A 27741-nucleotide genomic window follows, 5' to 3' on the forward strand; every position below is an offset into this window, starting at 1 on the left:
GGCACCAAGCACTGTCTTCAGGGCTTCCACACAGCCAGCCTGTCTCCGATTTTATCTTTCTCTGACCAGCAGCCTCAGTTACCACTTGCCTGTTGGCTGTCAGATTGTACTGCTAAAGTTTCCTCTTCATTCACTTGAGGATTCCTCTCCTTTTCAGATCATTTTATTAAGTGAATGGTTATAAATATTTGTGTCAATCTGTTACATTTTCTCCTGTCCACTTCTCAGTTGGCTGATACCTGCTTATCTTTAAGGTCTCCTGTTATCACTTCCCCTGGGTTATCTGATTGTCTTCCTACCGGCAGAGGCGACTTCTCAGGATCCTGTGGGGCTCCAGCTCCTTGCGTTTATTTCCGCGTTAGCATTTATTAGATCTCACTGTTGTTTGCTAGACAGGAGCAGGAACTACGCTGTCACACTTTCATTACTACGGTGTCCCTGGTGCCTCTGCAGGGACTGGACTTGACCACTCAGGAAATACTTGTTGATTAAAGTTAAGTTCTAGTTAACTGATACATTTGCCTGGTTGAATTTTATCAGGCATCACTGACAATTTAGTCTAAAAATGTTCTCAATACAAATGCTGGTGCCGCTTTGGGGAAGATCACCTGCAGCTTTTCTACTTAGGTATCCTAGAGCGTTCGAGTTCCACAGACTTTCCTGAGGGGCATTGTAAAAAATTGAAAATGATAATAAAAAGAAATAAATATCGCTTGTTACATCAGCCAATTACGGAAGCCCCCAATTCCATACCCTTATTCACATAAGAGGAAGAAAGAGATTCTTTGTGGGAGGAAGAAAAGAAAAGAATATTGTAGTAATCATTACCATGGTTGAGAATCTGGACTTCTAATTCTACTCTTGTCACTAACTTTTGTGTGACCATAAGACGTTTTCTCTTTTGGACCCATTTTATTTGGACCCGTTAATTGTCCTTGTCCTTTTCTTTAAGGTAGAAATAATAATATTAATTTGTATTCTTGTCATTGCTATGATTACATTATAATTTTACAAGTAAAGTTCCATTATGTTGAATTTCATAGAGATGTGCAAATTGTGGTGATAGGTTTTTTTTTTAAGAAAAATTTCAGTTTTAATGAATATTTGCAGCTTTATAGATAAAACAGAATCTGACAACCTCTATAATAAATCGGCAAGTAGAGACTAGCTCTTTAGATGCAATGAGACAAGTGGGGGAGGACACTGTGTGACTGTTGATTTTTAGTTATGCTTCCCACAGACTTTAACTGATAGTCCAGGGTTTCTTGATTCCTTTAAAGCTCCCACCTCTGCCATATGAACTTCTCATTGGTAACCCCCATCCCTGCCGATGCAGTTAGTTTTGAACATCAGTTTAGAGGTAAGATCTCCTGTCTCCTGGATACTCTGCCTCCCTTAACCTGTTCTCTCTTCTTTTTTTTCCCCCAAAGGGCATCTTTTCACTTCTAAGATTAATTTCATTGCCTTCCATCCCATTTTTTTTGGTTAAAAATGTTTTGACTGTAGAGTCACGTACATTTGAAAGAAATATTACAGAGAGAGACTAAACATTTTGCCCAGTTTCCTCCAATGGTAACATCTTATAAAAGGTAGTACTGTGTTCACCAAGAAACTGACATTGATATAGTCAAGATACAGAACATTTTTACAAAGGGATCCTTCATGCTTCCCTTTTGTAGCCGTACTAACTTCCTTTCTGCCCTCAGCCCCCTCCTTAATCCCTAGTAACTACTAGTCTGGCCTCCATTTCTGTTCCTTTTTCATTTCAAGAATGTTACGTAAATGGAACATACAGTATATAGCCTTCTGGGATTGGCTTTTTTTACTCAGTGTAGTACTCTGGAGATTCATTTTAATTGATGTGTGTATTAGTAGTTTTTTCTTTTTTATTACCGAGTTGTATTCCATCGTATGGATGTTCTGCAGTTTAACCATTCATCCATTTGAGAGTGTCTGGGTTATCTCCTCTCTTTGGTGATGAACGCCGTGTACAGGTTTTTGTGTGAACGTGAGCGTGCTGTTGCTGGGCTGTGTGGTAGTTGCGTGTTTAGTTTTTTTTAAGAAACTGCCAAACTGGTTCCCAAGAGGCTACACTGTTTACATTCCCCCTGGCATTTTATGAGTGGTCCAGTTTCTCTGCATCCTCGTTAGCATTTAGTGGTTTTTATTTTGAACATTTTAGCAGGTGCATAGTGATGTCTCAGGACTGTGGTTTGCTCCACATTCTTACCAGCATTTTGTAAAGATAGACTGAGGTTTTGGGTGTGTTTTAATTTAGGTATTCTAATAGATATGTGGTGGCATCTCATGGTGGTTTTAATTTGCATTTGCCTGGTGGCTAATGATGTTGAACAACTTTCCAGGTGTTTATTTGCCATCTGTAGGTCCTCTTCAGTGAAATGTCTGCAGCTGTCTTCTGCCTGTTTTCCAATTGGATTGCTTGGTTTTTTACTGCTGTATTTTGAAAGTTCTTTATATATTCTAGATACTATTCATTTGTCAGATATGTGGTTTGCAAATGTTATCTCCCAGTCTGTAGTTTGCCTTCACTGTCTTCACATGGTCTTTTGCTAAGTAAAAATTTTTAATTTTTATGAAGTACAATTTGTCAATCTTTCCTTTTATGGATTGTGCTTTCAAGTCAAAAGTGTTTACTTAGCACTAGATCCCCAAAATTTTTCTCCTATTTTTCCTAAAGATTTTATAGGTTTATGTTTAATATTTTTAAGTTCATGGCCCATTTGTTTTTTTGTGGCCTGTGGGCATCTAGTTGGTCTAGCACCATTTGTTGAAAATACTATTCTTCCTCCATTGGGTTACTTTTGTCAAAAATCAGTTGGGCATATTTGGGTGGGTCTGTTTCTGGGTTCTGTTTTCTTTTCCATTGATGTATTTGTCTGTCTTTTCACCAGTACTACATGGTCTTGAGTACTGTACCTATGTCATAAGCCTTAATATCGGGTAGAGTGATTATTTCCATTTTATTCTTCTTTCTCAAGATTGTTTTAGCTATTTTCTAGGGCCTGTGCTTTTCCACATAAATTTTAGAAGCTTTTCTGTGTCTATAATAAAGTCAGTACCTTGCTAGGATTTTGATAGGATTTACATTAAACCTATAGATCAATTTAGGGAGAACTGACATTTTTACTGTTTTAAGTTTTCCAGTCTTTGGACCTTCCATCTCATTTTACTCTATGTTAGTTAATTAAAACAAATAGATTTCGTATGCTGTTTGTGTGTTAGGAACTGTGAACAGAGATGACGGTGATGGGCAATGTAGATTTTGTGACAGAAAAGTAATCTCAGCGTTAGACATGAACAGACGCAGGTGGGCGGCAACTCAGAAAAGCAGTAATTGCCTCTGGGAGAGTGAGTCCCTCATAGAAGGTGAAGTCTTCCAACCTGGTCTTGGATATATAGGTGTTTTCTAGACAAACAGGGGAAAAGGCGTTCCTTCCTAAGCCTCCCCCGTTTCCACCTTTATATTCTCTGATTTTGGTCAACAGGGTTATTTTGATATTTTAGATTTGTCTTTGTGCTTTATTATTCCTGTGCGACTGTTGGTGGTTTTGCTCTGATGAAAAGCTCCTTTCCTCACTTCTGTGAACTGGAATCATATTCACCCATTAAGGCCCAGATTCAATTAGATTTTCTCCTTCCCTAAGCCAGTCCATAGTATATACATTTTATAGCATTATTGCTGGAAACACCTGAGTTTTGTCTTGTATTGTCAAGTCTTTTTTATGTGTTAAGTGTTTGGGAATCAGAAAGTTCGTTTTATGTGGTATCCCCTAGCCAAACGTGGATCAGAGGTAACACTGCAGGGTCTTCAGCGTTCAGATCTCTGGTCAGATGTTCCCTTCTCCACGAGACTTTACCTGACCACCCTTATCTAAAATAGCCATATCTTACCCTCCAGTTACTTTCTAGCCCCTTGTCCAGCTTTATTTCTCTTCCTAGAATTTATTTACACCAGAACTGGTGTTATTTACCTGACTGACTGTCTGTCTGCCCAGTCAAATAAAAGTGCCCTGGAGCACAGACCTGAGTCTTGTTCATTGCTGTGTCCCAGGGGCTTAGGACCTTGCCTAGCACATCGTAAGATGCTCCGTAAAGACTAGTTGAGTGAATGAATGAATAACAGAGCCCATTTGTACATCAGATTGTTAAAATATGCTAATTCAACTCAGTTTCCTTAAGCCTTTAGTTTTTAAATAAGAAATGGGCCACATTCTAGGCTCAGGGAACTGTAATCTCTGCGAGAGAGGCCCGTGGGCATTTTGCTTTTGGTGAAAGCTGTCCGGGTGAGCTGGGGCCTCAGACTGGGGAGCTGTAATTGCTCTTCTGTGGAGTTGCTTCAGGACAGTTCATATAGAAAGAGGTGTTCTGGTGATTTTCTGCTTTTTTCAGTATACGGATAAAACACCAGATTCTGGTGACCTTGGCGTTGCTGACTGTGGCCATCCATGAGCTGGGTCCTACTTGGGAAAGATGCCTTAATCTCTCCAGTCTTTGATTTGCTTTTCTATAACTTAACTTGCCTATGTAGTCAATGCTGTTGATGGGAAACTTTAAAAAGTACCTTAATGAATTGTTTGCTTGTTTAAAAATTTAGTAGAACTTTAAGGAAACAGTTTGATTGGTGAATGTCCCTTTGCAAAAATCTTTTGTTAGAACCAATGCTGTTTTTTTTCATTCTGGTAAAGTCACCTTTGGGAGCTGCTGAGCCTCAGAGATACTTATTTAAAAGGATCTTCATCAAAATGTCATTGGCAATCTGTGGTGATGATTTTTATTGGTGATTAAGTTTTTTTTTTTTAACTCTAGTGTATTTAAAAATAATATGTACAATGAGGGTGTAAATGGAGTTGAGGGATGTTAATTTTATTTACTGACAACCTGCTTGAATTGCTTCAGCCAGTTTAACTTCACTAAGCTTGTTTATACAATGTGGGAAATGAAATGGCTGTTAGACTCTAAAAGCTCTTTAGTTCTGACATTTTCTGCAGTTTTAAAGGTTTGGAGGGAAGAATTCCCCTGAGTGTATTTTTGTTTTGGGTGATTTTTCTTTTTTTTTACTCTTTGCCAATACATTGAGGACATTCTTGAAGGGGAAGGTACTGAAGGATGGGCAGCAAGAAAGGATTTATCTGTAGGGGGGATTATGGGTTGAAAAAGTCTAATGATTTATAGGTAGAGGGCAGCCTCAGCCCTGGGGTCCCTTCCTTCTTCCTGTTTTGGGATAAGAGATGGTAATAATAGTGCTACTGCTGGTACTGGCTGACACGGGGTTCTTACCGTGTGCATGGCGCTTTCGTTAGCAGTTTATAACTGTTAGCTCTTTTAATGCCACAGCTGCCCTGAGGTGCTGTCATTATTCCCAGTTTACACGTGAGAAAACTGAGGCCCTGGGAAGTTCAGTAACTTGCCTGAGGTCCACAGTACTAGCTGGGACTTGAGCCCCATCAGTCTCACTTTGGAGTCTGTGCTGTATGGCCTCATTTGTGAGAGACTGAATAAATGTTTTGAGAATTGAGGTATTATTACTCCTTCACTCCAGTTTTGCTAGAGGGGTGGACCCAGGCAGGAGTCTCTGGTGCGTTGAGGCTGTCAGTTAATTCAGCAGCTATTTTCTGAGTGCCTGCCTTGTGCCAGCCACATGGAAACAGTAAGACAGAGTCCTGCACTCAAGGAGCACGGGTTTAGGGGGAAATAAATGTGACAGTGGACGCGTAAACAAGTAGCCGGCATTGTCAGCGCTGTGAAGGGAATGAGCTAGTGGATTGCAGGGATGAGGTCCCTTGTGTGTGTCACACAGAGCCTAGTGTCATACAGACTTCATGGTGTTGGATACTGGCTTCCAAACATTTTTCTTGAATCAGCCCACATCTGTTGGGTTAAAGAGTGTTAAATACAAAAAACAATCAAAATGAGAGCAGCTACCAGCCACCAAGCACGCTGGGCTCTTTGGGCCGAGGAGTGGTTCCTGGCTGCCTCTGTAGTGCACTGTTGGAAGTTGTGTTTTGCTTTGCAAGTTACCCCCATCGCGTGTCAGCATGTACTGTCTTCCACCATTGTGCGTAGGGTCAAGGAGTTCGGGTGTCACCAGAGTTTATAATAACAGTTTTTATATTGAACGCTTTCTATGTGCCACATATATTTCATCCTTACAGCCTTATTTATTTGTAAAGAAAAAGAAGAAAGCTTAAAGGAGTTAAGTGCTTGTCCAGAGTCACATAGCTGCAGGATGTTAAAGCCAAGACTAAACCCAGGTCAGTCTGACTCTGGAGTTGATGTCATCTTACCTTTGAACTAGAGTGGTTTTCACGGTCCACTTCACGCTGAAAGATACTGAAGGGTTTTCAGAATCAAACTTGAAGGAGCCCCCGTAACTTTATCCAGTAAAGAGCAGTGAACTCTCCAGCTTTTCCAGTTCCAAACTTCTACAGTAGTTAAGAGAGTTCCAGGAGCAGCTAGTGGAGGGGAAAGTGCTTAATGAGCGTGTGCCCAGGGCATGTGCTCCCAACAGCCACTGGTTTCTGTTTCAGTTGTGAGGTATGGTTAGAATCGGCTTAGGAAGGTTGTGGATTAACTTGTCAAATAATTTTTTACGTTTCTGTGGTTATTACTGGGCTTGGTGTCCGTCTATGTTGTTACATTGTATCTAGCCTTTAATTTGGTTCTTTACACTGTTTTTGATTTTTTTTTCTATAAGGTCGGCAATTGCTTTAATTATAGGGAGAGGAAGTTAGTAAACTAGATTCCAGACTGGCCAGCTGTTTAGTTTCCACTATTTTATGTTAAATCATTGTTTAGTTGTTGTGGTCCCCAACCCCTGAAAACCTTCAATTAAGAATTTTGAATTAATTTTATTTAAAAGTTGTTTTCATTTCTCTTTCCAGTGCCCTCTCCAGTTTGGTAGCCACTAGCCGCATGTGTTAAGCACTTGAAATATGACTAGTCTAAGTAGAAGTGTGTTGTAAATATGAAATACATACTGTATTCTGGAGATTTAGTATGAAAAAAAGAATGTGGAATATCCCAGTTTTACATATTGGTTACATGTTGAAATGATAACATTTTGGATTTCCTGAGTTAAATAAAAATATTATTAAATCAAATTTAACTTTTTTTAACTATCTTTAATGAGGCTGCTCGAAAACTGTAAATTATATATATGGCTTGCATTTGCGGTTAATGTTATGTTTTTATTGAGCGGTAGCAGTATGTGCAGTCAGGAACATAAATGAATTCTATACACTGTAAGAATTTACCAAGAGTAATCAAGTCTGGCATATCCATGTGTGCTTTGATAGCTTTTTTCTTCTGAAGACTAAAGCTCACCTAGTTAGATAGTTATCATAATACAAGTATTTATTTAAATACTTGGATCTATATTGCTTGTGCTTAAAAAAAATCTGTTGCTTGAACAACAAAGTAGAAACCCAAGCCTCCTTTGGGTGCCACCCCCACCCCGTGGGTACAGCTGCTGCTTGGGGAGCTGTGATAGTTTTCACTAGGATAATAGGTAAAGGGAATGGAAAGTATTGAACATAATTAGTTTAATGCGATACTAGCAATGCTGGTCATAACATAACTTAAATGAGTCAGACATTTTTTATTGGAAAGCATAAACCACATTGATCCTTTTTTAAGCTATTTTTCTATAGTTTTATTAAGAATAAAATCATTTGAAACAAAATTGGGAAAAAGTGTCTCTTGGTCTACAGTTCCTCTTTTTTTGCATTGATTAACTTTATTTTTGGCTTTGATGCAAGTTCATATTAGGAAACTGAAAAAGACTATTTTAACTTTTCTTCTATTTTCTGAAATGAAAGTTAAAATTATTAAGCTTCATAGAAGTAAAGTCTAATGAGCTCTACAGTAAGTTTGTACATAAGTATTTTTAAACATAAGATACAAATATCAACATCATATAGCTAAATATAGTCAAAATTTTTTAAATATGTGCTCTTTTACTAGTATTTGATTCATCACTTCAAGTTCGTACCTGCTCTTCTGGGCATCTCTGGGCAGTAGGTGGTTTTATGTTGCTTGACTGTGTCTCCGGCAGCCAGAGAATGGGATGTGGGAAGGCAGAGTGGCCGTCACTTTGTGCTCCTCCTCCCAGCTTTGTCTGCTGGCAACACGGCCAAGGAGGAAGTGAACCAGTGATACGTTAAGTCATCCTGTCTAAGGGATTATTCCACTAGGCTCTACTTTCTTATATGTGAAGCATTTAACGTGTTTTAATATTGATTTTACAGATCCTTCTGCTGAGGAGTTGAGGAAGCTAATGATGTTGCATGGAGGCCAATATCATGTGTATTATTCCAAATCCAAAACAACACACATTATTGCGACAAATCTTCCTAATGCCAAAATTAAAGAATTAAAGGGGGAAAAAGTAATTCGACCAGAATGGATTGTGGAAAGGTAACTTAATTTTTAATTAAATTAATGAGTTTTAAAAATTGGAATACTTTTTGTTTCTATTATAAACACTTACCTAACTTGCATTGCCTCCTAAGGGTGAAGAGTAATCAGTGTCTTAAATAGCACTGCTGTGCTTCTTAACCTCGCATGGTGATTCAGGTTGCCTGGGGGTTGATGTTAGCATTCTTGCAGCCTCAGCCACCAGGGATTGGGGTGATGACTCAGGTGAGCCGCAGAAAGCAGTGATGGGAGGGGCTGACTCAGCGTGTTATTCATTCAGGAAATATTTGTGCACCTGTTACCCATAGGTAGTGTCCTGTGTGCTTGGGAGACAGCAGTGAACAAAACAGAGGGCGCCCCTCCACACCTCTTGGACCCTACACTGTATTAGGGGAAATAGATAATCAACAATGTATGAATAGATTTAAATCATATGTTAAAAAATACATGCTAAGGGGAAGAAAGAAGATTGAGGGTACTGTGGACCTGGAGTACTAGGAGTAGAGAGCAGTTTGCAGTGTTATTAATGCCTGTTTTTCAATTATTATAGTTTCTTGGCTGTTGTTTTGAAATTGATATGTTGTAAATCAGTGGTGGTCACTCATATTAACTTCCTGATATTAAATATGTCATATGGTATCTTGGTGATGAGCCAGAACTGAAGTGATTCATATATAACATATGTTTGCTAGACATACGAAAGTTGAAAGTGAAAGTATTAAAATCCTAATTTTCTGTATGGATAGATTGTAATCAGTGTATGAGAGAATGTTCAGATTATAAAATGGAGTATTAATGAAGCAGACTTAGAAATTATTTTTTTAAGTCAACTGCCAGGCCTTTTTCCTTATCCTAAACGTCATTAATCCCGACACCTTCCATTAATCGGTCAGATTTGGAATTGGTCAGTTCCTTTGCGTAGTGAATGCATCAGCTTAGATTCACGAGAGGCGATGCATTGCAGTGGGAAGGCTGTCCCTGGGCTCTGGAGACACAGCTGGGTTCACATCCCAACTCAGCGGCTCCGTGTCCCTGTGACCTTGTGTCATGGGAGCGGTTGTGCAGCCCTGCTGGACCTTGTTTCCTCTTTTGTAAGAGGAGACTAGTCTCCCTGCTGCAGTTCTGCGAGAACTAAAAGTAATTGGTGCAGACTGCCTCGCACAGGGCCTCGCACCATGTAGAGGCATAGTACGTCTGAAGCTGCTGCTGCTGTTTTATTTGTATTCTGTAAACATTAGCAAATATTAGAAAATAAATTCCAGGAGATCAAAAGTGCATTTTGAAAAAAAGTGCATTTGGCTTCTAGAAAGCCAAATGCATTCTTCCAAATGAAGGATTTTTTAATCCTTGGGGATTAAGTTGAAGACCCATCCTACACATCTCAGCCGTCCTCGGGCTGTGTTCGTGTGACCCAGCCACTGTCCATTCACTGTGTAGGGTTAGTGAACATGGATTTTAGCTGTGTCCCCGTAGAAAAGGAATTGTGACACTTTGGGTGTAAGAAGTTAGCGTCATTCTGGAGTCCCACTGTGTGTTGTCACTTCAGGGCAATCCTTTCATCGCGTTAGGGCTGGGGTCTTGCTCTGGGGATGTTAGTTTGGATTTGGAGGGGATGGAGGAGATCCATGGTTAATAGGAAAGTGGGGGTGAAGGCGCCCTTGCTGGGTGGGACTTGTGCTTTAGAAGATGGTGGTTTTCATGACAGGTGCTTCCTTACACCTGCTCTTCTTGCCCTGAGCGCAGCAAGAGAGAGAGAGCGCGATAAGACAGGTAGCAGAGGCGGTGACAAGCTGTGAAATTCATCTTGATGATTTTATTTTAGTTTGAAGTCAGGCTTAATTATCTGTTTTAAAATAGCTGAAGTGACTTTGGACTCTTTGCTTTCTTTTATGTATGAGAAGACAATAAAGTTAACTGATTTTCCCAAGAGTGACAGAATTACAGGATCCAGATTTTCTGACTCACATTTGGGTCTGCTCTTTGCCATTTAATTCAATTGTTGTAGGTGAACCGGCCCATGTGGAAATGGAGCAGTCTGGGCATATGCCTTAATGTGTGAAATGAATGCCCGGTGTCCGTGGTTTCACAAGCGTGGGTCCTTCAGGTTAAGTCGTGGTGCTGTTTCCTCTCACACTCTGATCCCGGTCTTGCCCATCTCATCTCCTTCTCAGCGGTGTTTTAATGAGATTTTTTTATACTTAAAATGTTAAACGCTGTATCAGCAACTTAATGGATGATACATGCTGTTCTCTTCCATAATTAGTTTTCCTGGTTTTAGTTTGAGCAGTTTGAAAAGCAGCTACTACTTCTAAGTGTGCGGGGTGACTGCTTTGCTGTGATTACAATTCCCTGGTGTCTGTGTGAGGTGCCATTAAACCTGAGTTATTGTGGGTGTGACTCTGGGGCCATGACTTCTGAGAGGCAGGGTGTCCTTTAATGAGAGGCTGTGTGCCTTAGTTTAAGGTCTGAGAGCCTTTGCCTTATAAATCTTATGTGTACGTATAGGATAAGTTAATGTTCAAATTTTTCTCTTAGTCCTTTTCTTCCGCCAGTTTGCCCCTTCTTTCTAATACATTGTAATCTTAATTGAACTTTTAGCTTCATAATAAATCTGTTTAGGTAAGTGAAAATTGAAGTGTGCTGTCAGTAGTTCTCTGCCATCCTAACTTAATATTTCAGCATATTTAGTAATTCTACCTAAAGTTTTATTTTATTTTGTCCTTTTTGTTGTTGTTTTACAGTTTTTCGCATTTAATTGACCTAACAAGAATCCTGGAAATGGGAATCCTCATCCAGTTTACTTATTCTGGAAACACTTAATATGTGAGAGGGGATTTGAGGAAATCTTGAGGATCCTGTGTGAAATGTCTGAGGGGGATTGCGGTTAATATTAAAGTCATGATGATGGCCACACTGACTAGCCCAGCTCTGGGCTTGCAGTGTTTCCCCTCCCACTCTGTGGGGTTTTTTTCCCTCAATGTGAGTTTGTTGGCTACTAAGTTTTAAATTTTCAGACATGTGTCTTTTCATGGGTGAGATGTCTTATTCTTAAGTGTTTGAGTAAGATTATATTGTATTAGGACCCCTAAAACAGTTTTAAAGGGAGAAGGATTAAACTGGGAAAACAGATGGCATGTTGTTGGTGAAATACTCCTATTGTGAGAAAACTGACTTTTTTGTGAAGCCCATTTTCCCCAAGTATTATACTCTTAAACTGGTGTTGCTTGTTTGTTTTAGCATCAAAGCTGGGCGACTCCTGTCCTACATTCCGTATCAGCTGTACAGCAAACAGTCCACCGTGCAGAGAAGTCTCCCCTTCAATCCTGTGTGCAGACCCGAGGATCCCGCACCAGGTCCCAGCAGTGTCACCCGGCAGCTCAACGACAGGGTGTAAGTTCGTCTGCTTTGGAGATACTGCAGAGCTGGTTTTTAGCAGTGGGGATGGCCCCAATCTGCTGAAGATAGAAGCAAAGTAAAATTTTCCATGGATTTTCTTGAAAGTAATTTTTTTAACACCTTTATTGTGGTCTGGTTCCTGTACAGTAAACTACGCATATTTCAGACGTACAATGTGATGAATTTTAATAGATGTACACATCCATGAAGCCACCACCACAGTCAGGACAGCTGACATTTCCATCACTCCCCCAGAGGTGCAATTTTCAGATTCTCATGTGTCCCTTCCCACCCGCTTTACCCGCTGGTAACCATAAGTTTGTTCTCTATGTCTCTGAGTCTGTTCCTGTTTTGTGGGTAAGTTCATTTGTGTCTTTTTTTAAGATTCCACATGTAAGCGATATATGGCATTTTTCTTTTTCTTTCTGGCTTACTTCACTTGAAAGTAATTATTTTTGACACATGTTACTTGCCATAGAATGTTACTTTCTCAAAAACTGTACTACGCCAGCTATGCTTTTGTTGTGTACTGTTGTATAGACAATTAATGAAAATGTGAAATTTCTAGGTTATTTTTGAAAAATTCTAAATCAGTAACAGTTCTAAATATGTATTTTATATCAACGAAAATTGAGTTGAAGACCCTCAAGTTTATAGAGTTAGAGGTTAATCTAGATTTTATTCCATGTGTCTTTTTTTTAAGTATATTTATTTAAGCTTTAGTTGCAGTCATCCTGGGTAAATTGGCTTCATAGTTAATTGGTGTGTTGCCTTAACTTGTATATCAGGTGGTTCGTTACCATTAGCCTTCTCCTTATGTATGAAATTACTTGCTTTGGGAGTTCAATATATTTTTTCCCAAAGACCTGGAGACTCATTAACGTGGGAGGATCTGATGTCACCATCTTCTGTTGTTTGTTGTCATTTGTTGTCTAGCTTGTTTTCACTTAGAAGTGTATTCAGTTTTTCCAGGTTACCTAAAACTTCTGATCTTTTTTTAATACCATCAGGCTGTACATATAATATCAGAAAACCTTTCGAATACACAACTTCATCTTTTTTTCTTACCCTACTAATAAAAGTAGAAAATACATGTTTTTAAAATTCTTCTTTTTGTTGATTTTAGGAAGAATGTACCTATTAGATTTTGCTTATTGGTACATTTATGCTGTTGCCTAATAACTGTACTCACTGGTGATGTATTTCCAGCACCTCTCCTTTGTAAATGTTCCCCTGTCTAGGCTGAAACCCTGTAGTGCAGAAAGAACGGGCCTGAGCAGTGTTTTCTTGCCAGTATGTGCATTTCTGTTGCATGTGTTGCTAGCATGCATGTGAAGAATCTTCACGATGTAGAAAACTAGATGTCAGACTTTTCTGACTTCACACTTGCTGCTTTCTGTGATCTTTATTTTTTTGGTATGTTCAATGCATTTTATAAATTTCTTTGAAATTCCTTTATGTGATTTTTGCTTCCCTGCTTGCTCACTCTCTTTCAAGGGCCAGACTTTCTCTGACATGTACCACATTAGGATTTCTTTCCTTCCTCTTTTAATTGTTTGCAGTAGGCCTTCTTTTTCTCTTTCACTGGTGTGGTCATCTGTGAGGATGGGACCTACTCAGGGCTGGCTGTCGTACTCTGTGAGACAGTCAGCCGGAGCCGGAGCCAGCCCAGAAATGGGCGGTGAAGTTCTGCATCAGCTCACGTGTGATTTTCTGTGTGGTCAGATTGTCATGACTAATTCACCCAGGAGGTGTTAGGAGGAGGAGCTTCAGATTAAACCTGGTGACGAGGTGACAGTCTCACTCACGCCTCGGTGCTGTGTGTGGCATCTGAACAGTAACTGGACTAGTGCTGTGGACTTTTCTAAGTAGAATGACTATTTTGTAATTCAGGTTTTTGTTTTTGTTACTTAGATGATTCTTTTGATGCAAATGAATTTTGTCTTTATTACAGAGCATTACCAAGCAGACATCTACAGAAGCCAGGATGTGAATGTAGCATCACATTTGTCCTGCGTTTATAAACCTGTCGTCAGGACACTTGGTCCCGATTATGTTGGACTTACCACCCTGGCATCTAAATAATGCTTTTCTTAGAAATGAAAGGCTAGTTCCCTTGCCAATAGGGCAAGCATCCTCATTTTTCTAGGTATAAATTTTACTGAATTAATTGAATTGAATTAATACATTGACCTGACTTCTTTTAAATTTTTAACTACTTGTACAAGAGTTGGCCCCATTAATGGATTAATTTAGTCTGTAAGTTGTTTTCGGAGGGAAAGTGACCAACACCCTCAGGATTGTAGCAGTATTGGATTTAATGTGTTGAACAGTGCCTTACATAAAACTAAAAGTAAAACTAGGAATAAGAACTTTAAGTTTCTTACCCATTGTTATGGGAATTATCCGTATTATATTAGTTCAGCAAATAGTGACTACCTAGTAAATGCCAGACACTGTGCTACAAACTGGGTATTTAAAGCTTACATATTCCAATTAGTTTTTGTGGGAGGATAATTGAAAATAGATTTTTGGATATTTCTTCAGTCTGAAAAAAGATTCCATTGGATTTCTTCCTTGGGAGTATCTGAAATTTAAAAAAACAAAAACCTAAAAAACTGTTCAGGTTCTAGGATTTTCCTAGTTACCTTGCTACTTCATTTGAGCAAAGAATTATCTTTTGTTGGAAGAGAAATAATATAAAAGTTTGTGGCTTAATAATTCAGACTTGGGAATATTAAAGTGTGTATCACTAAGTGTTTAAATAAAAAAGTGTTTTAGCATGAAAGTCAGGCATTATTAATTTAAATAATTTTTTTTCCTGCTTTAGAAATCACATAATTAAAAAGATTGAGACAGAAAGTGAAGTCAGAGTCGGTGGCGTGAACAATTGGAAGGAAGAGGATGCAGAAAATGACTTTGGTTTTGTGGAGCTGGAGCCAATCTTTCCAGGAAGGAAACAGAACAGAATCATGCATCCTGGAGACAGCAGTGCCATTTGTAATGGACACGCTCACAGCAGCTGTAACGGTGCCTTACAGACGCAGGACTGCTCGGCGCCCCCGGGCCGCAGCGGCAGGCTGTCCCCAGGCCCGGCCGAGAAGCACGAGCCGGGTGTGCAGCAGCCCCCGCACAGCCCTGGGGACACGGCCGCCCTGCGGAGCCCGCACAGAACTCACCCCTTCTCCTTACCGCCTTTGCACAGCAACACGAAGATCAACGGCGCTCACCATTCCAGCGTCCCGGGGCCTTCCAGCACAAAGAGCACTTCTTCAGGGCCGCCTCTGCGCAGGGCAGCGCCCTCCGGGCAGCCGCGGCCCTGGGACTGCAGTTTCATCTCGGACTTCTACTCTCGCTCCAGACTGCACCACATCTCCACGTGGAAGTGCGAATTGACTGAGTTTGTCAATACCCTGCAGAGACAAAGTAGTGGTATCTTTCCAGGAAGGGAAAAGTTAAAAAAAATGAAAACAGGCAGGTCTGCACTTGTTGTAACTGACACAGGTAGATACTTACTAAAATTGTTTTCTTAAGAAACAGTCATGCTTGACCATTTTGTTCTTAATCTGTCACTAGCGTTCTGGTCAGTAGTACGCGCTTGTAACCTGAAAGGCTGTAGGAATATCAGGTCGTGTAAGTTACAGTAAGTATAACATTGTAGAAAGCTGTCTTACAAAAATATTTTTGACAAAATTAGATTTGTGTGTGGCTAACTGAAAATTTTTAGGTTATTTGAATAGTAACAAGGTTGGGATTCTGAGCATTCATTCTTCACGTAGACCTTATCAGTTGTTGAAGTTTTGAACCGTAAAGTACAACGTGTATTATATTCAGTGCCTTAACTACTGTGAGAGTAAAAATTTTTGATAAGAATGACTTAATTTTTAAGAGCTTGCATCATAATTATTTTTAAATAATTAAATAACTGACATAATAGCTGTTGAAATTATAGTGGTAAACTTTTAATGAGATGAAGTGTTTTCACATATAAGTAGATCAGTTTATTGTGTTTTGTTTTTTAATACTGTCCTTGTCATCGAAAACAAACAAACCCAACGAGAACAGGCCACGTTTCTGTGCCTGTCATTACGAGTTGGTGTCTGGTTTGATGTTTTAGTTACTTCTTACAGGTTACATTTTTTTTGTTTTTGTTTTTTTCTGGGGAGGGATCTCAGAGATTGTCTGGTGCTACCCTTTACTTTATAGCTGTGGAAACTGAGGTACAGAGAGACACTCATGGTTCCCTCAGAATATGATAGAGCCTCTCCATGTGGGTTTTTTCTGGTATGTTTTGCTCTGTTTCATGTATTTGAGATCTTTTTTGTTATTTGAAATATTTCAAAATAATATTACAGGTATTAGATTATCCTTATATCATGCCTTGGCCTTGTAACCTAAAGGTCATTTAATTTTGAAAGCTTCAGAGAACTATTATGAGTCAGGTCCATGAATGAGAGTGAATGAGAGATTTTGCATCGTGTGGAAGCCCTCAGCAGGCAGTGTGTGTAGTCTCTATGACTGGAATCTTTAAAACAATTATTTTGGGTTGTTTACATTGTGTTTATATGATACTTTTATACAGCAGAATTAATTGTTAAGATTTATTTTATAAATTATCTCTCAGGGTAATATAGCGGGTAACAAGGAAGTCCATGGCTTTGGAGTTAGATGCCATAGCCTGAATCCAGATCCTGGCTCTGCCTGTCTTACGATGCAGGACCATGGGCACATGAGCTCATCTCTGAGTCTCAGTTTCCTGTCGGTAGAAGACTGGTAGTCCAGGATGCTCACCTCGTGGGGTTGTGAGCTTAGGAAGGTGATGCACACAGAGGCCCATGCCTTGCACTTAGTGAGGACTAGGTCCATGCTTTCACAATCGCAGTTTGGTAAGTAGAGTTGTGAGTAAATGTAAGGTTTTGGAAGCCTGTTGTGAAGATTAACCCTCAGTACTACTGTTCTTAAATCTATCAGAGGAAAACCCCTTTATGAGATCTCACTTTTTACAAGTGTGGTGGCTCGTGGACTCTGAAATCAGACTATTTAGGATTGAATACCAGCTCAGCCTCTTACTGGCTGTGTGCCTTAAGTTACTAATCTGCACAATGAGGGTGATGAGGGTACCTATCTCAGTGCCGGTGTGCGAAGTTAAATGAACTAATACATGGAAATCTCTTATGACAGTTGACAACTTACCAAGCATTCAGTAACTCCCGATGTTTTATCAGGGATGCTGTTGACTATGGAATAGCGATCATCTAAAGTTACCTACCTCCATGGAACTAATATATGAAAACACCTTTATAGGTTTTTATAAAATGTTCAGCACACAGAAATAATTCTAAGATAAGCATTTAGACACACTTTTAATTAGAGACTGTTAGAATGCAGACTCAGAAAGCATGGCGTCCTCATAGTTGATTTTAAATTATCTTTGGAGACCAAATTTATCTCTCTGAATTATGTTTAGAGCCAAAGAAACTGAAATGTGATTTCTCTTGGGGTGATAGAAATAATCTCTTAGAGAATTTGTTTTAAAACTTCATTCTGCTTGTATTTTAAAAATGTAATTTCTAAAATTAACTAGACTTGATTTTTTTTTAAATATTAAAAATTAGTGTGGGGTTTGAACGTTCTCTTTTTCCTTCTAGGAAATATGTCAGTATTGAGCTCACCCAGACATCAGAGCTGTATAATGCATGTTGATATGGACTGCTTCTTTGTGTCAGTGGGTATACGAAATAGACCAGATCTCAAAGGTCTGTATTCTTGTTTATGTATTAAGAAAACTGGTATATTGTTATAAATATATATTCTAAAGGGTCAAACATATTCTTTAAGGAATATTGATCTAGTTTTCCTTGGCAAAATCAATTCCTGTTTCCAAATTTTCTAGACTCCATTATCAAGAAAGATACAGGGAAATTAGGAAAGTTTTTTCCTCCCTGCAGAGATAGGCCTTTAGGGAAGAGTACTCATCTTCACCTGAAGCATCTGTCATCTAAGACTAATGTAGATGGGGACCTGCTTTGGACATTTTCTGTATTTTTATCTATATTTACTATTATTTTGTCAGTAAGTAGAAATTTTATGGTAACGTATGTCTTTGCAACTTGGGTCACCCTCCTTTCTTTTGAATAAATAACTTGATTAACTGTCTTGACGCTAGGGGATGTTCCAGCTTTTTGGTTGTGGGGTAATTTCGTATTATTGAACATTGCTAAAATATGTTGTCATTTGTGCAGTCTTTGTTTCAGTGGAATTTTAGGTGTTAGCTAGTCAGTACTTCTTAAAACATTTCTTCCGGACTTTTCAGTAGTTCTCTCTCTGTCTGAAGAAGATGACCACTAGCATTTTCTCCTGACAGCCGGTTCTTTCCATAAGGAGAGCACGGGCGCTGCTGGGGTCAACCCGAGGGCTTTGTTTTTATCCCGAGTAGTTGCTGCTTTAGCGCTGATAGGAGAGTTCACGATTAGAGCTGATTTTAGCCCATGGGAGAGTTTTTGATGCTTTTTTTTTTCTGTCCTCACAACAAATGCATTCAGTGAAATACATATATGAATTATCCATGCTGTTGCTTTGCAGAGTTAGAGTTATCTGGTAACTTAACACACACGCACAAGGAGAAGATATATGAAAGATTTTACAACTAAAAAACTTGGGGCTGTACATACTCACCTTTGATTATGTAGTAGGTCAGATTGTGATTCTTCTGCGTATGTATTTGTTTCTCTTGCTGTAAAAATAAAGATTAGTTTAGACGCTACCCTACTTTCTGGTTCCAGAAGTACAATCTAGATACAGTTTTTTTTTTTTTCTCTCTCTCCCCACCTTACCAGTCTGAGTCTAAGACCTGAGTTGCCTGTTTTCTACTGTAAGAAAACATGGGAAGCTATGATAGTGTTGTTTTTCAGTTGAATAAATGCATCAAAATTGTCATAAATAGTTTATTTTCAGGGGGTGCAGAGAAACTTAGGTGGTTTTTGCATGGTGATTGATAATCTTTAAAGATACTATCTCCTTTTTGGATTAGTGCCTAAATAAAGCTAAAGAAAAAATGTCATTTTTTGAAAATGTTTTGAAAAATTTTCCTTTACATGTTATCAGTGTTGTTAACATTCCTGTACGTGGATTTAAAACTAATTTCATCCTTTTCCTTACAGGAAAACCAGTGGCTGTTACAAGTAACAGAGGGACTGGAAGGGCACCTTTGCGTCCTGGTGCTAACCCCCAGTTGGAGTGGCAGTATTACCAGAATAAAATCCTGAAAGGCAAAGCAGGTACACATAATGAGCTCTCTTTGAAGCCATAGTGCTCCTGTTGAACACTTCGGGATTTTGCTGTTGGTATTGTTACAGAAGTAAAAGCAGTTGAAATAATTAGCTTTTTCATTGAAGGGTTTTAAGGGTGTCAGTGACATCTTAAAGCAAAATCTGAATGTAAGACAAATGACTGGTTTATAGTACGCTTTGTTGAATTGGATGATGATACCTTCCTGGGAAAGAGAGTGAAGAATGTTTTAAAAAGTGTGATTAGTTTGCTTTGTGTAAATTTAGCTTGGGGATGAAAACTATGGACATCATTTTGTGGAAGCCTCTAGACTTGAAAGTTAGTTACTAGCTGTTTGGTCACTGATCACAGGACCCTGAAGTGTGTGTTGCTGAAGATTTGTGTGAGTCAGTGGAGTAAGAGAGAGCAGGGCTTTAATGCATTGGAATAAGAAGATAAATACCAGCGTTCATTTGTCATATTTTTTTGAACCTATTTCATATGAGAAAACTTTTTTCTTGCCCCTCAGACTTTTAGATTTTGGCTTTTAATAAAGAAAAATCATAAATTATACTAATCATAGTACTATTAAGGTTTTCATGTCTTCTCCACCCTCCCCCTAGTTAAATTCCCTGAAAAATATTTGCTTAGAAATTAAATTATTTGACATTGATCAGTTTTCTCATGGATGTCTACAAAGCCAAAATTTTTTTAAATTAATTTTGCAGAAAAATGTTGATCAGAAATTAGATATGCATTAGAATGGAAAGCAAACAGTTAAATTTCATCCCAGTTATTTCAGGTCCCTAGTTTTCAGTTATAAAACTTGGGGCTTCTTTAGAAATGATCTCAGTGAAACATTAAGACAAAAGGAAATCGAGTTGACGTCTGAGGACCTTTTTAGGATTACAGTGTTGTTGGTTGTGATCATCTGTTTACATGCTGTAGGTGCAGAGGAAAATAATTTTAGATACATCTTTATGCTTCACGTGTATCTGTATTTTCCAGATTTCCTAAAGCTTTTCTTGGCCTTTAAATCTTTTAAGAGCTTTTGTATTCTAGCATTTTCTGGGTCCTGAGTAGATCTTGAGGTGTGGGATACCGAGCTGGTTGAGATTCAGTTGTTTTGTGATATTTGACAATATGGGTAGTTCTCAGGTGTTGGTGGTTTTGTGGAGGTTGGTTTTTCTTTTTGTATTTTCTGTGTAGTATTATTTTAAAGATGAAATCTAAAGCTCTAGAAAACAAATAACCTTAAGGGAATGAACAAAACTTGTCCCACACTGGCTATTCAGTGAAAACTTACCGAGTGAACGTTAAAAAGGGAAAACACAGCACGTGCATACTCCTCAGTGGCGTCTCTCAGGTACTCAGTGCTCAGGGTTTCTCCAGTGGTGCATCTTGTGTTTGTGACACATGTCCTCGTTTCACAGTCTGCATCTCAAGATGTGGCCTTGGCAAGCCCACATTTCTCAGGAGCAGCAGAGAGCTGGTCCTCTTGCGTCTTTCCTTCCATCACAAATGCTCTGACGGTAAACTGTTTATTACCAGAATTGTGTCACTGGTTACTTGTCTTCATCAATTTAGCCCCTAGATTTTCATAACATTGTAAGAACCTTTTATAACTCGCATCCCCTCCACCTCTGAGTGTGAGTTACAGTAAACCAGAAGGTAAATATTCAGAGAACTGTTGAAATTTCACTTGCCATTGAAAACTGTAAAAATAGACTTTCCTGTCACTAGGAAAAGTGAATATGATACTTTGTGTTTTATACTTTCTCTTTAATTTGATATCATTTACTTATTCCTAAGCTTTTGACCCAGTAGGATCTTATCAAATATTTGCCACATGTTAACATGAATAGATTGCCCTTTATTATAAAGTTTGGTTGCAGCTCACTTTGTACTTAGAATTTGTTTTTTCAATGCTTTTGTTCCTCTTTCTTTGTTTATCCGATCTTTCTTTCTCTGGGTCCTGTTAGACATGACACCAATTTTAAAATATTGAGGATCAGTTTAGGAATTAGAATCTTTGGCTTCTGGACATTAGGTTTTTTAAAAAAAATTCAGTTCTGATGTTGTGGCTTTTCTGTCTAGGCAGAGTGTTAGAGCAAATAGCATCGTTAGCCCTTCACAGAAACTTAGTGTCTTGCTTGTCGTGTTCACAGACTCTTGGTCTGATCGGGCCAGAGTAACCAGGGCCCTCCATCCCTGACTTCCTCTGGAAGCTGTCTGCTCCGCGGTGCTCGGCAGGGAGCCTTCCCACTGATGATCTGCTTGCACTCCTGTAGACTCGTGGTTTCCTGGCTGGGGCCTCTCCTCCCTTCCTGGATCCCAGAATGCAGATGTTTTCTGTCCCTTCAACAACTTCTAAAGAACAACAGTTTTTAAAATCGTGTTAGTCATAGATTTATTCTCAGCGATTTCTTTTTCACAGACTTGGGTCCTGGCCTCTGATTTCTCCAAGCGTTCCTCCACATTCTCCATGTGCCCGTCTAGGTTGTCGAGCTTTGACGAGCAGTTCTCTACTTTCCCTCCAGTGAGGACAGTGTGTCCCTGCATTTCCCTGAATCTCCCATGAAGCAGCTCACCCCGCTTGTGGAGGGACCGCGCACCCTGCCGCGCTGTGGAACAGGTCAGCCCGCCCACAGAGGGGTGGCGAGGGCGCCCTCGGCCGGGCCTTGGGAGCAGGGCCCAGACGCTGTTCTGCCGCAAGCATGATTTTTCTGTGATTTTCAGGACAAGTTTCTTAAGTTAACTAGCCCTTCGGATATAAATCACCTGCCCCCACCCCCAGCTTTTAAGGCCTCACTTGTGGTTACGCCTTTGAAAGGCAGGCTGCTGGCGGTGGCTCTTCAGGCTCCAACTCTTTTTTCTGGTTTAGAGCAGCCTCTGCTGAGCTGTGGCACTGCCAGCCCGCAGATTCCTACCGATTTTCAGCTTAGAGCAACGGCTGTTAGCGCTCATACTGAGCCGTCCAGAACCCCTCACAAGCACCCACAAACCCCGGTGGTCTGCTCTGCACCCTGTCTTTAATTTGTCACAGTACAGCGTATGTTAGTCACAATATATCCGAAATCGTAGCTCGAATTGTTTACTCTGGTCTTTTTATTTTTGATGCAAGTGGAATTCGACCCCATTAAGATGCCAGCCCTCAGAGCTTGACTTGCACTGTGCTTGGTGTGTTTGGGAGCCGGAATCCAGGAGTGCTTGTGTGGGTCGCATAGTTGGGGGAAAGATGCTGATGAAATGACTGAAGTCAAACCGGGAAGAGCGTTTTGGCTCATAAAGCCAGACACTCTGCCATGTTCTCCTGGTGGTGTTTACCTGGCTGATTTTACATGGAACGTTATGTCTCTGAAATAAATGGAAGATAAATATTGGTTTTGTTAGTTATGTGTTGTTACGGTGTACTCAAAATAATTTTGTCTAGAATTACCTAAGTGCTGTCTTGGTCTTACTTTACTAACTGATGGTATTTTTCATTCAGAATAGTAGAACCGGGACTGAGAAGACAGGTTTTTAAGTCATATTCTTCTTGGAACTCAGTGGTGTCCCAAGAGACATAACACAAGTTGTGTTTTAATCTGTTCCCTACTCGCTGGTGAGGTCACGTGATGTGTAGTCAGTGGGCTCTCAGACCGTGTGCTTTAACGTCCTTGTGTGAAGCTGTAAATCTTGTTTGGCTTTGGGACTTACTTGTGAGCTGTCCTGTTCAGGCTAGAGTTGTCGTCTGTAAAGTAATTGACACTTTGATCACACTTGAGTGGTTTTAATTGAGAATGCATTGTTAAACCAAATAAACCAAAAGCAGGATTTCGTGAAAAGGAGGATGATATTGTGACGCTCTTTAACTTGATGTGTGTTCAAAAGAAAGATCTTAGATTTAGGATGAAACTTTTTATGGTATATGACTTCTTAAATTATTTTTTGATCGAATGACTTGTAGGAATTTGATGTTTGTTGAAAATATTAATTAGCTTTAAGTTTTGCAGGCAGTTTTTTTTTAGGAAACCAAAAGAGCATTGAGAGAAATTTACAGTATTTCTCTTTAACTATTTAGCATTCCAGAGAGCTCTGTCACCCTTCTGAGGCTGTAGGAGGGGGTCCATCTTCCTGATCACTTTCCATCCTTGTCCATCTCAAGAGACTGTGTTAAAGGAGTATTTTATATTTATCTTTTGGTATATATATTTTAAAACTACTGTTAAGACAGAACTCTTTCTATTTATTATGATAAGTTTTTGTCTGCTGGTGAAGAATATAATAGAAGCAAACCATTTTAGAGTTAACAAGGGGATAAATGTCAGTGGAGATGACTATATTTGGACTTTATTGAACATCTGTGTATGAAAGGAGTGGAAAAAAATTTCTTGAATGAAAGTTAAGGAAAAAAATCAGTTTTTAACATACAGCCCTTAAATTTTATTTTTAAAGCAGAAATACCAGATCCATCAATGTGGGAGAATCAAGATTCAGCGCAAATAAATGGAATTGATTCTGTTTTGTCAAAGGCCGAGATTGCGTCATGCAGTTACGAAGCCAGGTATGTAAAAGTGAGGGCATTGCAGTACTTAGTGAATAGTTAATTTACTTAATCATTTTTGTATAATCTTTTGAAGTGGATTCACACATGCCAGTCAGGCCTACAATTTAAGTTTTTAGAGAGATGTTACGGAAAGAAATCTTTCTAGCCTTAAGCCCCATTGGTTCCCTTTTTTCCCTTCACAAATGCTGGATAACTTTAAATAAATACTTTAGTGGCCTGAAACCAGTAGGTCCTGTAGTGGAAACAAAAGAAGCTGGACATTGTCATTCTTAAACCATTGTCTTTTGAAGCACAGAATTAAAGAATTAGATACTTTTGAATGTGAGAGGGCCTTAGTGTTCGTCTGCTCGGATCGTTTTTAAGTTTTGTCAAAACTTGACTGCCTGTTAATCACAACTAAACAGTTGCACGCCAGCCGGCCCCCTCCCCACTGTGAGCTGCAGTGTCAGCTCATCCGCTTTGTTTGCGGAACTTCACCTCGCAGGGACCTTGACCTGATCACAGCCAGCTGTTTCAGTACAAGAAGGAGACATCTATATCATATGATCCTCATATTTTAAAATAATTTTCATTTTTAGAAAGTTGATTATAATAGTTGTAAAAATAGAGGGAGTAATAATGAAGTGATCAATTGAAAAGAACATTCCTTTTTTTTTTTCCCTTTTCTGATAACTAAACACAGATGTTTTTAGCTTTATAACACAGCAAGCATTTATTTACACACTGTTGGCAAGTGTTAAAGTATTTAGCAATTAAACAGTCAGGTCACATCAGCTACATTTTCAGTCGTTTTGGGGGGAATACTATCTTTATGGTTGGTCTTAATACTTTTTAAAAATTGAGATATATTTGATATTAACATTAACTGTATACAATATTCACTTGAAATATGTAACTTTTTTAGTCTTGATTTAAAGTTGGTTATTCAAGCAAATCTAACCTGCATAAAAATATAGTTCAGCATCATCTATTTAGTTTGTTTAAAATCTTACCATTTTAGTAAAAGGATTTTTAAGAAAAAAGGATTATGTTCAAACATGCATAATTATAAAATAATTTAAAATTATTTTCCATTTATGACATATCAGACTTTTACTCCTGGACCAAGTTTGCCTTTCTCATTGACAGAATTGTTGTAATCTTTTTCTTCTTTTTCTTTTTTTGATTTATTTTTATTTATTTTCATTCACTTTTAAATTTTATTTTTATTTTTTTAATTTAAGTATAGTTGATTTACAATTTTATGTTAATTTGTGGTATATAGCATAGTGATTCAGTTATACATACATATGTATAAATTCTTTTCTATATTCTTTTTCATTATAGGCTATTACAAGGTATTGAATATAGTTTCCTGTGCTACACAGTGGGACCTTGTTGTTTATCCATTTTATATATAGTAGTGTGTATCTGCAAATCCTGAACTCCCAATTTATCCCTCTCCATCCCCTTTCCTCTCTAGTAACCATGTTTGTTTTCTTTTTCATTGTTAGTTGCTAATGTAGCCAAGGAATTGAAGCTTACTTTAATAAATAAAGAAAAGTCAAATCTAAGTGCACTTTGGATTGTTATATTTTTATTAGCACAGGCAGTTTAGAGCTGATCTTATGCGTACTGAGTTATGGAATGGTGACAGGCCACGTGTTTCTGATGGCTGGACGTTGTGTTCTGTATCTGGGCGGGGGGGTGATGACGCCCAGAAATACCTGCTCGTCTTTGGAGTTTTCTAGCTGATCAGATGAAGGCTCTACCCTTTCTGTGCTGCCTCTGCAGGACCTCTCTTCTCACCTAGCGCCCCAAGCTGGAGGCTGTTTGGGGAGTGAGTGCCAAGGCCGCCTCTCAGTTAGAAGCGTCGCCAGTTCCTGGTGGTTTTGGCCTCCAGCAGCCACAGATGTGTCTGTGCTCCTGGCTTCCATTGCTGTTTCGATGGTGCATCTGTATTGTGCTGCAGATGGCGGCTGTCAAGAACGTATTACAGAATAATTGGGGTGACAGTATTGAGGGCCAGATACCATGTAGCAAGCTGTTTGTGTCACTCAGATGGCAAATGTTTATTTTAAAGAGATGCAAAAAGTGATGGAAATGAATTTGAGTTAAAGTTGGGGAAACAAAAACAAACCATGAAACCCACAGCAGTGGGGTTTTTGTCCTTTAATTATAATTTTCATTTTCTAGAAGGCTATTCCTAGTGAAATCTCTTTACCCTGTGTGTGTGTGTGTGTGTGTGTGGCCGTCTAATAGTTATATTTTCCTTAAGTGAGTATATTCACAGTTAATAAGTATATTCACAGTTGCATCAGAAAAATGTTTCTGCAGTTGGAGTGGGGACTGGTTTGTGGGGACGGTCATCCCAGTTTTAGGCATTGGTTTTCTTTCTGTAGATACAGACTTTATAATAATGGGGTCAGCAGAGGATGGAACGTGAGCATGAGATGGCAGGAGTCAGAGAGAGGTAGAGTGTATGTGTGTAGGTCAGAACATGTGTGGCAGCCAGTGGATGGCAGGAGTCAGAGAGAGGTAGAGTGTATGTGTGTAGGTCAGAACGTGTGGCAGCCAGTGGTTTACCATGAAAAACTGGCTTATACATAATAAGAAGGTGGACATGTGAATGGATAGGGAATGATACAGAAATTCATAGACTCATAAATTTTTAAGGTCAAATCATTCTTAAACCTCTGTTTGGACATGCTTTTTTAAGGACCTGCTACACTCCTTAATTAGTGATGTGGATGTCCTTAAGTGTGTTGAATGGACAGTAGCAGTGACTTAATAGTTAATTTTTTAATATTGTCTAATGCAACACAGATACAGTTGTCTGAGCACAGAGCACGCTGGAAGAGCCTGGGAAGAAGCTGTTTCTGCAGCAGACACTCTCACGTACGGGTGGTTGACCCAATGGGGTTTTAGTGGGAAGAGTAGATGTCCCTGTGGTGAAGAGTCACTTCGGACTGTTTTGCAGTCATCTTTCCCCGTTTGTTTTATATGCAGTAAGGCTAACTTCCCAACCATCACCTCAAGGTTTTTGCTTCCCTTAGTTCTAGGAAGCCTCTTAGGTTTTCCCTTTTTTGTTCATGACTTCCTCACAGCGTCTGGTGGCCCCTACACATTTCTCTCTGGGATGTAGGATGCATGAGTTTGTAAATTGATGCATTCTCTTCTTCTAAGTAATATGCCCCTGAAATTTTTTGTGTAAGTAAAAAATTTGAAAATGAAAGTATTGTAAATGTAATAATATGATATTTATAGGAATTATTTAACACCTTCCTTTAAAAATGAATAATTACCTTTAGTTTGTAAGTTTAGCTTTTGCACGCTGAACCTGTATACCTAGCGTTATTGAAAATGTTTTAAACTGTGCACTTCTGTGTAGACTTCTCAGTTCTCATATACACACTTCCCTGCCTTATGAACAAGGTCCATTGACCCGACTCCATCGCCTCCTGGGCCAGTGCAGGTCACCCTCTTGGACATCATGAGATCCACTTTGCTCGGTATACGTTACCCACCACTTCATATAATGCCTGACGCATAGCTTTGTGGTAAATGAAGGAGTGGTTTTCTGTCCCATGCTTCTGTTGGTCACCTGCTCCTTTGCTGTCATTTTTCCCTCCTGTTGGGTGTTTCTCATCTGCTGTGGGCTTTGCAGTTAGATCATCTGTTAAACAATGCGTATCATTTTGCATTTACTCCCGCTGAGCAGCTTGGAGGATTCCTCTCCTCGCTCTCACTGGTGGTCTGAGATGGGCAGCATGCCGGAGGCCTCTGAGTAACTGAGGGCTGTTTGTATCTGTGTTTCCTAAAGCAGGGCACACCTCCACACTAAGTAAGCTCTTCGTAAATATTTATTGAATGAATGTATGGAGTAACTGTTTGATATATTTACACAGGAGTATGTAATCTGGTGAAGCATTGCTTCTTATTATTTGCTTTTGTTTTTATGTCAGTATTTTTTCTTGATTCATTGCGGAGTGGTAAAATGGAATTTTACTAGTTATGTCTAATTCCATAATCATAGTTTTGTGCCGAATGCTCCAAATATCAAAGGTAATGTGGGCATTGAGACACGCAAAACGATTTAAAATTTACCATTTTCA

General features: G+C 39.1%; 1 protein-coding gene across 7 annotated transcripts in view; it reads left to right on the forward strand.

Annotated features, from left to right (window-relative positions):
* The window catches only part of REV1 (REV1 DNA directed polymerase), a 73844-nt gene that overhangs the window by 24602 nt on the left and 21501 nt on the right, over nt 1–27741 (forward strand). For 4 of the 7 annotated variants that reach the window (XM_032469738.1, XM_032469735.1, XM_032469734.1 and 1 more), the window contains 6 exons: nt 8268–8436; nt 11674–11826; nt 14663–15336; nt 17481–17588; nt 18993–19109; nt 23536–23644. In XM_032469738.1, the coding sequence (XP_032325629.1) occupies nt 8268–8436; nt 11674–11826; nt 14663–15336; nt 17481–17588; nt 18993–19109; nt 23536–23644 (1330 nt within the window). Of the gene's footprint in view, nt 1–8267; nt 8437–11673; nt 11827–14662; nt 15337–17480; nt 17589–18992; nt 19110–21560; nt 21734–23535; nt 23645–27741 lie in introns of those variants that run through there. The other 3 variants (XM_032469736.1, XM_032469739.1, XM_032469740.1) reach the window with 3 other exon arrangements.

The sequence above is a fragment of the Camelus ferus genome, chromosome 28, assembly GCF_009834535.1.
Source record: "Camelus ferus isolate YT-003-E chromosome 28, BCGSAC_Cfer_1.0, whole genome shotgun sequence".
Classification (NCBI taxonomy): Eukaryota; Metazoa; Chordata; class Mammalia; order Artiodactyla; family Camelidae; genus Camelus; species Camelus ferus.